Source organism: Arvicola amphibius, chromosome 9 (assembly GCF_903992535.2).
Source record: "Arvicola amphibius chromosome 9, mArvAmp1.2, whole genome shotgun sequence".
Taxonomy (NCBI): Eukaryota; Metazoa; Chordata; class Mammalia; order Rodentia; family Cricetidae; genus Arvicola; species Arvicola amphibius.
The window spans coordinates 111,756,665-111,768,901 of NC_052055.2; the positions used below are offsets into that span (position 1 = coordinate 111,756,665).

Consider the following 12,237-nt stretch of genomic DNA (forward strand, 5'->3'; position numbering starts at 1 on the left):
CTTTATCTTGAGGCTAGCCTGGGCTACAGAGTAGGCCCCTCTCTCAAACAAACAGGATCTAGTGAGCATGGATGGGTCACTACTAGAGTGTGCGGGGTGAGGTGACAGCTTAGCACCGTTCCATTTCTGTCTGGTCCAACCCCTGACATGTTCTTTCCCGTAACCTCAGACGTTTGCCTATTATTAAGTTGCTGTGTCCAGCATGAGCTTTCAAAGGCTGTGTGGATACCAGTCCCTGCAGACTCTTTTCACCTGACGACAGGAGCGGCTTCTGCGCTTGCGAGTCAGAGCCCAGTGAGCACACGTGTTTCCTGGATTTAGGCATGTGTTTCCACTTACACTGCTGTGATACATACACATCCTCAAAGGCGGATAAATATTAGCAAATCTTCTAAGAATGAAAGTCCTGTAGGACAGTGTGGGCTGTGTTTTAATTTGGCGTTTAAAAGCTCTTCCCATCTCTCTCTCTCTGAGATAGAGTGATAAGGCCCATCCCACCCCCACCACCACTACCCCCACCACTTCTATCCCAACCACCCCCACCCCACCCCCACCCCCAGAGCCCCTATCTCCACCAACCCTACCCCACATCCCCTTGTGCCCCAGAGCGCTCCTATCTGAACTATTGCTGCCAGCTAGAGGGAGGCCTGTGAGTGCTGCCCCTAGGCTTCTCTGGTTCTGCCCCTCCTAGCCAGCCTGTCACCGCTCACTACTTAGGAACTGGACATAATCTGAACATAACCTGTGTCCCTAGAGCCACAAGGACTTCAATAGCTTACAAGGCTTTGCTGTGGAAGCCCAAAGCAGGGGTAGAGGACCAATGACCTGGTCCATAATATTTGGCCAGTATATGGGCTGGAAAGATGGCTCAGAGGTTAAGAGCACTGGCTGCTCTTCCAGAGGTCCTGAGTTCAATTCCCAGCAACCACATGGTGGCTCACAACCATCTGTACTGAGATTTGGCGCCCTCCTCTGGCGTGCGGGCATACACAGAGGCAGAATGTTGTATACATAATAAATAAATAAATTTAAAAAAAAAATATTTGGCCAGTATACCATTAGGTTTTTTAAATTTTAAACCCCCCTTTTATACATGTTTATGTGTGTATGTATATGTGTGTTCATATATGTGGGTATACATGTGTATGCATTAGGTAGCCAAAGTACAACCTTAGCTGTCATTCCCAACCACCACCTTCGAGAAAGGGGCTCTCACTGGCCTGGCGCTCATCAATGAGGCTATACTGGCTGGCCTGGAGAGTCAGGATCTGTGTAGCTCTACTTCCCAGGATCTGGCATGACAAGTGCCCACCATCACCAAGGCTGGCTTTTTCACGTGGGTTCTAGGGATCGAACTCTGCTCCTCATGCTTCCCTTGCAAGGGCTTTGCTGATTGAGCTACCCCTGCCCCAGCCCAAAACTTGAACTCCATTTAGAAAAGATCTCCCTGAGGGAGGGATGCTCTCTATCATTTGGACATGGATCATATGGATCATGCACCTCACCTAATACGAGGAACCCTCAATGTCTGGGTGCAGATACTGCTTTGCCTAGAATGCCCTCGCTAACCCACTACTGTTGTACACGCATGAGTATGCCAGCAGATGCCACACAGTCCTCTAAGGAGGCACACTTGTCCCGCTGGTTTGGGTCTCTCCAGCATGCTGGCTATGGCAGGTAAGAAAGAATATTTTCAACATGAAGAAACAATTTGAGCCCTAGCTGTGAGAAAGCCTGTTTTTAAAACCCTTGGATGGAAACATAGATGAATGACAAACTTGACACCCCCACCCCGCCACCAAAAACAGACTGCCCGGGAGACAAGAGAATGGAGACTCTCCAATGGCCCTCTCCAGAACTGCTTAACCTCATGGACAGCCCCAGCGTCCCCCGCCATAGCGGCCTCTCCAGACATGGTTTCTGAATCAGACACAGGGGTATGAGTGCAGAAAAGGAGAAAAAGGAGAAAATTGTAGACTCCAGTCCATCTTTTCAAAAGAAAAGGCCTCCTCCCACATGAAAGATATTCAGAGGACGAGAACTCAGAATTATCAGCCAACATTCCTAACATCTCACCATTGTCTCAACTGGGCCTGACCATAGTTCCCCTTGTTCCGTGCATGACTGGCCCAAATGGCCTCACTGAAGGCCAGAACCTTCAGGGGACGGTCGGGAAAGAACGGGCATGGTGGCCGATGACTAGCAAGCGGTTCGCAAGACACACTGGTTACAGACCACACCCATGCTATGCTCACCACAAAGATGGACGGCTTTTCAGGACACCCACCCACCTCTAGGCCAGACATGGCTTGGGTGGGAGGAATTGGAGTACAGCAAAGCAAATGGACAGATCAGGTCTGCGTTGAAATGGGCATGAGAAACCAGCCTGCCATCTTTGAGGGAGCTGCGGACCCACGGCTATTTTCCTGTACCTGCCCAAGCCAGACGAGAATGAAATGTCACTCACCTTCTGAAAAAAGTCTTCCCCGCTTCTGCCTTTTCCTTCAGCTGCAGCTGTGAATAAATAAAAGAGAAAATGTGCACATTTAAAATATTTTCTTCATTTCAATGCATAAATATTCAAAACCCTCAAGAACCAGCGCTATGAACGCAAAGGTAAAAACAGCGCCATCCTGGCCTCATCTGGGATGCAAAATGAATGAAGCATGAGACATAAAATCTCATCAACTACACGGCTTTGGATTAAGTGAGGACCCACGAGTCCCTGTCTCCATGCTGAGATGACAGTGGCCCTGCCTTCCACAGTAATAAAGCTGCAAGAATGAACCCCAAGAACAAAGCCATAGTCTGTGCTCCCCACACTTCCCAGCTGTAATGGATCCCAGGCATCGGGGCACATCCAGCATTGTCCACTTCTAAACTGGTTAAGTTTTATGCTCATGCGACCTGCAATTTCCAGGAAGAAAAATGTTATGCCTATATTGGCTATTTGGCTAGAACTAATTTAACGTAGAGACTTGGAAACTTTGGGTTATCTTTAAGTCCTATTAATTCATTGGTCATGCCTAGGTCTAACCTAACATCCTTGTGATTATCAGGGTGATGCCTTTCAAGATGTATCAACTTAGATTCCACCAACCCCAACCAAAGAATGTTCTCAGATAGCATCTGAGACCAAAGCAAATATTCCCCACTTTCATGTATCTACCAATATTTCCACCAAAGCACTTGAGAAGGTACCTTGGTAACAGGTGTTGGTTCTGTAACTACAAGAAACTTCATGAAACCATTTCCTGGGGCAGCCTGAATCCATGTTCCCAGGTTAAGTCACTCATGTTCAGCTTGAGAATAAACTGACTCTCTTTGAGGTAAGGGCTGTGCTTTATGTCAATAATTTAAATGATTAAATGCTGTATGGGGATCTCAGCTGATCTCTCCCACTATTTTAACCCCCTCTTCCATTCACCCACATGAGGAGAAATAGAGCAATGTAAAAATAAGACAGTTTACTCCACAGAGCACAGAGGCTTTCTCCGTGGCAGCGTCTGCTGAGTGTGCATTGACTGTGTGGGATTGGTATAGAAAGGGAGCAGAAAGACATTGACTTCAAGGATTAGTGTCTGTGGCTGATGTGGCAAACTGCCACCATTCTAGTGGCCTAACAAAGTTTTCATTTGTCATCTTACAGTTCCGAGGTTAGAAGTCTGCAGTGGATCTCCCCCAAAGGCTGTAGGAATCCTGCCTCACTTGGAGATAGGTCAATACTAAAGCACTAAAAGAAGTAAAACTGAATTCTAAACAACTGGTCGACCCCAGCTGGAGGGTCTGAAGGGTTTTCTCCAGCAGAATAAAACGGACATCCAAACCGAAGGACATAAACCAAACAGCAAATGTTCTTGGTGACATTGCTGCCTGAGTCAGTACAAAGTCTTCACTTGAGGCTAAAAAGGGTTGAAAAGGGATGTAGTCACTGACACCTTCATGGAAATAAAGAAGCAAATACAGCAAGTTTTGAAAGAAAATTGAGTGACATTCAAGAGTTTCCTTAGGGAAGGAATATTTAGCATCTCAAATATTTTCCTAAGTCCATATTGGGGTGGGGGTGGGGATGGGGGCGCTTTGACTGGATGTACTTCTACACTGCAAGAATCCACAAGTGTCAGCTCCCTGAAGCAAAGGCCTTCCACTACAGATGTTCCCTTCAGGATACGGCTCTACTCAGGACAAGCTCACCATGACAGAACCTCAAAGCATATTCAAACAACAACAGGGAAATTTCTGTAATTAGAACCAAAATAGAATGAACCATGTCTTGGAACTGGGGAGGACAATAAAATTTAACCAAAAACACATATTGTTAGCACGACTGGGGTTTGCAAAGAAATAGCAGGCTGGGGAACCACAAACAGATGTTCACTGCCCTTTTTGACTCTGACCACTTATATGGAACACCCCCACCCCAGTCTACAAGGCCACAGACAGAGGGGTGATGTACAGGTACTACCACATCCTGGCTATGCCAACTTTTCCCTGCATATCAACCCCTAACATAAAGCTTAATCTATACATTCAACAGAGTAAGAGATTAACAATTAGCAGGTAATAATAAAAAGGAACAAATAAAAACCATACTACGGTTAAATTTATTGTAGCAAAGACAATCCATCAATACCTTATGATTGTACTCAAGCCTCTTGCAATGACACGGACTGTCACAACATCCGTGTGAGGTGATAAAAGCCACGTGAATGCTGTCGGCCTTGTCACACAGCATGAAGCTACTGCTTCAGGGTCCTCAATATGTAAGCTCTGTGGAACCATGAGTCTGCCTGACAACCGAGATGGTGGTCTCCAACCAGCAGGTTGTGCATATGGTGTGGATACACCAGAAAAAAAAAAAAAAACAGGATTATTCATATCCCAAGAAGGGTCATGCCACTCAGACCGGCATGCAATTCAAAACTTAAATGTTATCTATTTCTAGAATATCTCGTGTAGAATTTCCAGATCATAGTTATTCAGAAATAACTGAAACGACAGTAAGGGAAGACACCTGTTCAAGAAAATACAGATGAGCTTGGCTCTCCTGAACTTCTGATGCGTGTGTCTCCTAAGCTACTACAGTCAAGGCAAAACGCTCTGGTTGGACTCTTGGTTGCACCACTGTCTCAGATGCCACCTAGGGCTCATCTACTCCTGTCACTTCCTAAGAAGTATCTGCACTTCAGCCTGAGGTCACGGGGTCTCCTTGGGGACTTCTACTGACTCTCAGAAACACAACTGTCAAGGCTGTAGACGTCAATCGAGAGAGGAAATTTCCTGTCTTCTTGTCCCTCAAACATAAACCCTTCAGAGTTCCAACTGGAGAGTCTCCCTCTCAAATGCACCCCACATCCACAGTATGAAAACCCCAAATTGCTGCCAAGAAGTTACAGTTGGAGGGGAAAGTGGTGAGATCAACATGGAATATTTTTCTCCGTGTAAACTCAGACATTTGACATGTTGATTCCATAGACCCAGGGAAGAACAGGGATTGCTACTTTCAGTTCACAAATATCTGGGTCCTGTGCCAAGGAAAAGAAACAGTCAAGTCCCAACCCTTATCCAGTTTACACCCCTAACCATGGAAGAGCCAAAGCCACCCAACCAGTGAGGCAAAACCAAAACCACAACTCAGCTCTAGCAACAACCTTCCCAAAGACCTTTGCAAACCCCCAGTGCTGTCCAGATTACACTTGACACGGTTTGATTATTTCTCTTCTTGTAATAGAAGCTAAGTCCTTCTGCTCTCTCCCCACAGGGGAGCAGGGCAGCTACCGCTAGCACTGAGAAGGAAAGAGAAAGACTTTGGGAGGGCCACCAAAGAGCTGGATTCCAAGGGAAAAATAAGAAACACAATACGATCATGACCCAAAGCATTTCGTTATGTTTGGACAGGAAGATGTTGCCTATGAAATAAGCCAACCTATGTTCTCTGCTGTGGGGCTGCTCAAATGCTGAAGTCTTGTTATATGATGTGGAGAAAACGACTCTCCCTTGGGTCTGCAAACTTAACACACGGAGACTTCTTTGTCCCTCTCCCCCACGATAACATGGAAACCGCATCATAATTTAATGCTGTATTTATTAAGTCACTCTCTTTAGGATCACTCTGGCATGATGTTCCCAGTTGGATTTTTAAAACCTTGGTTTTTTTCCTGGCCAGCAAAAGCAGCTGTCTCTCTTCTCCTCTTCCCGACACCAGGAACAAATTCCTTTGATACTACTGAAATATGGCCGGCTGAACATCCAGGTAATGAGTTTTGTGTTTTGAGCTGAACGATTCATTTTTATCTTTATTATAATTTCTCCAAGGCTCTGCCATGTTTTATTTCATATTTTTGCCTCAGAAGAAATATGGGATGGCAAAGCCCGTGCCAATAAAAGCGGCAGAAGTTGAGACAGGTGTAAACTATTACCAGAGCTGCCCCCCAACTCCAGAGCGCTCCTGGGTAATTACTGAATTAAATGGGGTGGGATCCTGTTTGAAAGTCTGCCTAGGGCTCAAGGAAACTTCTGTTTAAATATCATTTTTCTTTCCAACTGCTTTTCTTTCATAGCATTAGATGCTTCATGGACCAAAATCTAAAAATGCAGGGATGAGAAAATTTTAAATTTAAAACATAATGTCAAATATCTTTCAACATTACCTAGATGAACAAAATGTGAGACCCAATAAAAGCATGAATTAAAAACAAAAATATTTTTCTATTAACAGTGGCTGGGTAAAGAGTAGCCCTCTTGATATCTTTCTCTAAAACACTGGTTTACTTTTACAATTAAGTTTCTATGGTCCTGGAACTGGAAAGATGGCAGATATAAGCACAAGTGATACTCTTACAGAAGACCAGAGTTCGGTTCACAGCATCCACACCGGGTGGCTCACACCCACGCTGTGACTCTAACTCTGGGGGGGGCGGGCTCTGACACCCTCTTCTGCACTTGCACACACATATGCACATAGCCACACACATGTACACGTCATTTAAAATAGTAAGAGTATAAATCTTTTCAAAGTTTTTCTCTGGTTGCAAATACAAAGACTTGGGCTGCCTTAACATAAAAGAGAAAGCACAGGGTATAGACTCAGCTTGAGTCTGCCTCACAGATCCTCTCTGCCTTCCCTTCTAGCCTGCTTCTGTTCCTTTGTGTCAGCCACTGATCTCCAGGAATACTTTGTGACAGGTCCCCCAGGGCCCACACCAGGCTGGGACTCAAGTAGGAGATTTCATCTTCTTCCTTGTCATCTGTTATGAATACTCCAGACTTACTTAGTCCTGGCACTGCCTGCTTGCAGGAGCTCCTCCTTCAACCTCAACTCCATTCACTGGGCACTCCACACCTGGTGCAGACCACAGTCCCCCTGGACACCTCAGCCTTGCTTCCTAGCCTATCGCCATTCCTTAACCAAAGAATACATTCTGCCAGGGACACCAGCCACCCCCAGCCACTACATTTCCCTAGAATCCAAAGTGAACAACAACAATCAAAGAAGGAAATAGTCACCCAACAAAGACAAGCTCAGATATATACACCAAGAAACACCTCAAACAGCATAGCTCCAGATGCATGGGTCCCAGTGCAAAAACACAAAACACAAGAAGCACTGCTACACCTTAAATCACACACTGACCTACACACAGTGACAGCTGGTGACCTTAATAGCCCACTCTGTCGAGCAGTCAGGTCACCGAGACAAAAATTGAACATAAAAATGTGGGAGTTAGGGCTGGAGAGATGGCTCAGCGGTTAAGAGCATTGCCTGCTCTTCCAAAGGTTCTGAGTTCAATTCCCAGCAACCACATGGTGGCTCACAACCATCTGTAATGAGATCTGGTACCCTCTTCTGGCCTGTAAGCAGACACACAGACAGAATATTGTATACATAATAAATAAATAAATATAAAAAAGAAAATCTTTAAAAAAAATGTGGGAGTTATAGGACACACAGCAAGCAGACCTAGGATACACCTACAGAACATTCCACCCAAAAGAATATGCTTTCTTTGAAGTGGTTTTCATAGAACTTTCTCCAAAATTAATCACATACTAGGACACAAAGCAAATCTCAATAGATTTAAGAAAACTGAAATTAACACCCTGCATCCATCATGACCACCATGGATTAAAGCTGAACATCAAAAATAGGTAGAGCAGAAAGTATACAAACTTATGGAACCTGAACAACTCACTACCAAATAAAAATGAGTCAAGATAGAAATCAAGAAAGAAACTAAAAACTTTTAGAATTGAAAACATAACATCTCCAAACCTGTGGGATACAAGGAAGGCAGTTCCAAGTGGTAAGTTCATAGTACTAAGAGCTTACATTTAAAAACTAGACATATTAGTAACTTAGTGACACACCTGACATTCAAAAAGAGTAAGCAGCAAGAAATAATCAGACTCAGGGTTGCAATCAATGAAATAGAAACAAACAAAAACAATACAAAGAATCAATGAAGAGTTGGTTCTTTGAAAAAAAATCATCAAGATTGACAAACCCATAACCAAATTAACTAAAAGGAGAGAGAAGATGCAAACTGCATGTGGAAGAATGAAAATAGGTCCATATATATCACCCTCCACAAAACTCAACTCCAGATGCATCAAGAACCTCAATGTAAAACCAGATACCTAGAATCTGATAGAAGAGAATGTGGGAAATAGTCTTGAACTCATTGACGTTCTGAAGTGGACACCATTAGTATAGGCACTAAGACCAACAATTAATAAATGGAACCTCATGAAACTAAAAATTTTTGTATGGTAAAGGACATCATCATTCAGACAAAGCAGCAGGCTACAGAATGGGACCAGATCTTTACCAATAACACATTCTAATGATAGTTAATACCTAAAATATATAAAGAATCAAAAAATAAACTGGACAGAAAGAAAATAACCCAGTTAAAAGTGTGGTACAGAACTCAAAAGAGAATTCTCAAAAGATCAGCCACAAATGGCTGAGAAACACTTAAAGAAATGTTCACTATCCTTAGTCACCAGGGAATTGCATATTAAAACTACTTTGAGATTTCATCTTACCCCAATCAGAATGGCCAAGATAAATAAAACAAATGACAGCTGATGCTGGCAAGAAGGTGTGGTAAGAGGAGCATTCATCCATTGCTGGTGGGAGTTCAAACTTCTAGAGTCACGATAGAAATCAGTGTAGTGGTTCCTCAGGAAGCTGGGAACAGATCTACCTCAAGATCTAGGTATACCACTCTTGGGCCATTCCCAAAGGCCATCTTACTACAGAGACACTTGCTCATCCATGTTAAGTGCTGCTTCATTCATAATATCCAGCAACTAGAAACAACCTAAATATCCACCAACTGATGCATGGATAATGAGAACATGGTACATTAACACAATGAAATATTATTCAATTGTTAAGGAAAAATAAATTATTAAACGTGCAAGTAAATGGATGGAGCTAGAAAAAAAATCACCCTGATTGAGGTGCCTAGACCCCAAAATACAAATCCTCTATGTTTTCTCTTAAATGTGGGTGCTAGCTTTGGGGCTCTTGATATGTGTGTTGCAGCCTGAATAACTGCAGTGTCCAAGAACATAGAGAGGGACGAGGGAGAGGAGAGGACGTCTCGAGGAAGGGGTTATAAAAACATTGTTATGAAGAGACAAAGGGATAACTAGAACAGGAGGATTAAATAAGGGGAAATGGGGAAAAAAGGGTAAAGGAGGAACTATTGAGAGTAACAACTCACACTAAAGGCCATTTACAAAACCATATGGAAACCCTACCATGGTAGATGCCTCCTAAAATATAATCTTATATGAAAGGAATCTAAATGGAGTCACCAAATAATAGGAGAGACAATGTTCCAACTAGACATTTTATACCTCCAAGTGAAACTTGCAGTGACAGAAATGGGTTTTATCTTATTGAGTCATTGGCTAAAGGGGCACCTTGGAAACCCCTAAACATAACATGCTATTGCCATGGCTACTGGCTACTCTCTACAACCTGATGGTAAAGCCATATTGCTCAAGAGAACACATACTTATGTCATGGAACAGGGAGAAGTCAAGCTGGCGTCTAACCAGAAGCTTTACAACTACTGATTCATGTTCATTATATTGAAAATTATTCTGCTCACTATCAGAGGAGAAAGGCAGACATCAACCCAGGTTCAAAACCCATGATCTACAGTAGTGACTGGACTGGCCTGTAAGAAATATTGGTGCAACTGTGGCACAAACATTATGGGAGTCACCAACCAGTTTTTGATGGTACTTAAGACCCACTCACTCCATGAGATAGAACCCATAGCCGACACAGCTAAAACAGCCAAGAACATTAGACTAGACAGGTCACTGGCCTAGGGGGAAACCTACTACTATTCTGCTAAAGGAATACAGCAAGAAAATGACCCCTGACGTCATACTGCTCTACCTGTAGAACGGTGCCTCATATAACCCACATCAGAAAAGATTCTGACCGTGGATGGCAATGAACAGAGACCTGCAATGAGAAATATACAGAGAATAAGAGACTTAGAAGCACTCAGCCCTAAATGGGATGTTTTCATCAAACCCCTCCTCCTCTCAAGGCTCAGGGAACTGTGCAGAAAAGGGAGTAGGAAGACTGTAATACTAAGAAGTGATCAGTGACTCCAAGGAAACACTGTTTTCCAGACACAACAGGACAGATACACCTATTAACTCACAGATACTGTGGCAGCAGGCTCAAGGTCTGCCCAGGAACACACGGGCTCCCACCCCTAACCAAGAAACTATCTCCATTTTAATTTTTGTTTTTTGTGGAGGTGTGTGTGTGTGTGTGTGTGTGTGTGTATTTAGAGAAAGACAAAAAAAGAACATAAAGTCAGGTGGTTAGCTATATGGGGAGAATCTGAGGAGAACTGAGGGATGGAAAAATATGACCAAAATACATTGTACAAATTTTTAAAATAAAAAAGATGAATCACGGGATGGTGGCTGTTCTTGTATAAGAATGTGCACATGTAGCCGGGCGGTGGTGGCGCACGCCTTTAATCCCAGCACTCGGGAGGCAGAGGCAGGCGGATCTCTGTGAGTTCGAGGCCAGCCTGGTCTACAAGAGCTAGTTCCAGGACAGGCTCTAAAAAAAGCTGCAGAGAAACCCTGTCTCGAAAAACCAAAAAAAAAAAAAAAAAAAAAAAAAAAAAAGAATGTGCACATGTGCATACATGAGCACAAATTAAACACACACTTGTTTTTCCTGTGTATATGTATGTTAGCAAGCAGAGGAAATAAGCACAAAACACAGTTGCTATATGAGAGCCAGAAGCCTTGGGACACGACTTTGTGTCTTTTAGAAAGCTATTTAAACAGTGTGCACTATCAGTTGAAAAATAAGTCATTTTCAAATCTGCCTTCCTATTGAAGAGTGAAACAAATCATTAGCATTTCTGGTTTGTGAATGTATTATTTCAGCATAGAAGGCAGCCTAGAAGACACAGGGGACAGAGACTAGTTGAGGAGGCAGGACAGATGGCACCATCTCACACAGAACAGCGGGTGCACAATAGCCTTGGACCCGATCTGGATCCCAGACCTGGATCCCAGACCGGCTGGGACTTTCTAGGCTGAGACACTGACAGTTGCTCAGATCTCAGAAAGCAGGGGCCTTATGCAGCGCTGATTAAAAAAAAAAAAAAAAAGCATGCATATGTTCCCCAGGCGCCAGTTTTGTGGGAAAGATAGTAAAACAGACAGCCCTTATGCACAGAATTCAGATATGCCTGGAACACATTTGTTTCTAATTTGAAATGAGTTGCCTTGCCCGACTGTCATGTTTTTGCAAACCAGAAGAAACACATAGATTTGATTCTACTCAACAGCCATCCACGTAAACTCTTAAATGGTTTCACGGCTGTAGGTTGGGTTGGACATTAAGGAAATAATCATCAATGCTACATGCTTTATTTAAACCACTCTGATTCTTCCTGCTATCCCCAATGAGACCAACAGGCCTTTTTCCTTCCCTCTTCAAAATGCCCCCAAGAGTTTAAGACACAGCCCTGTGGAGCCTGGGGCTGTGCTTGCCACTTGAATCTTTCTTGCTGGATAACAGAGAAGAAGTGAGTTATTCCCCCCCCAGCGCACTGCTGTGCAGTAAGAAAGACAATGTTCTTCTCCAATGCAATTTCAAGTTTTATAACCACATTAAGAAGGGTAGAAATCAAACAGGTGAAATCAGTGTTGGTGGTATATCTGCTTCCTCTG

The 12,237-nt window shown here is 43.5% G+C and overlaps 1 protein-coding gene across 7 annotated transcripts in view; it reads right to left on the bottom strand.

Annotated features, from left to right (window-relative positions):
* The window catches only part of Bicc1 (BicC family RNA binding protein 1), a 218,760-nt gene that overhangs the window by 140,925 nt on the left and 65,598 nt on the right, over positions 1–12,237 (bottom strand). For all 7 annotated transcript variants that reach the window (XM_038342823.2, XM_038342819.2, XM_038342818.2 and 4 more), the window contains one exon: positions 2,468–2,514. Coding sequence is in view for 3 of the 7 variants with exons in the window: in XM_038342819.2 (XP_038198747.1) it covers positions 2,468–2,514 (47 nt within the window). In the remaining 4 variants the exon portion in view is untranslated. The remainder of the gene's footprint in view (positions 1–2,467; positions 2,515–12,237) is intronic.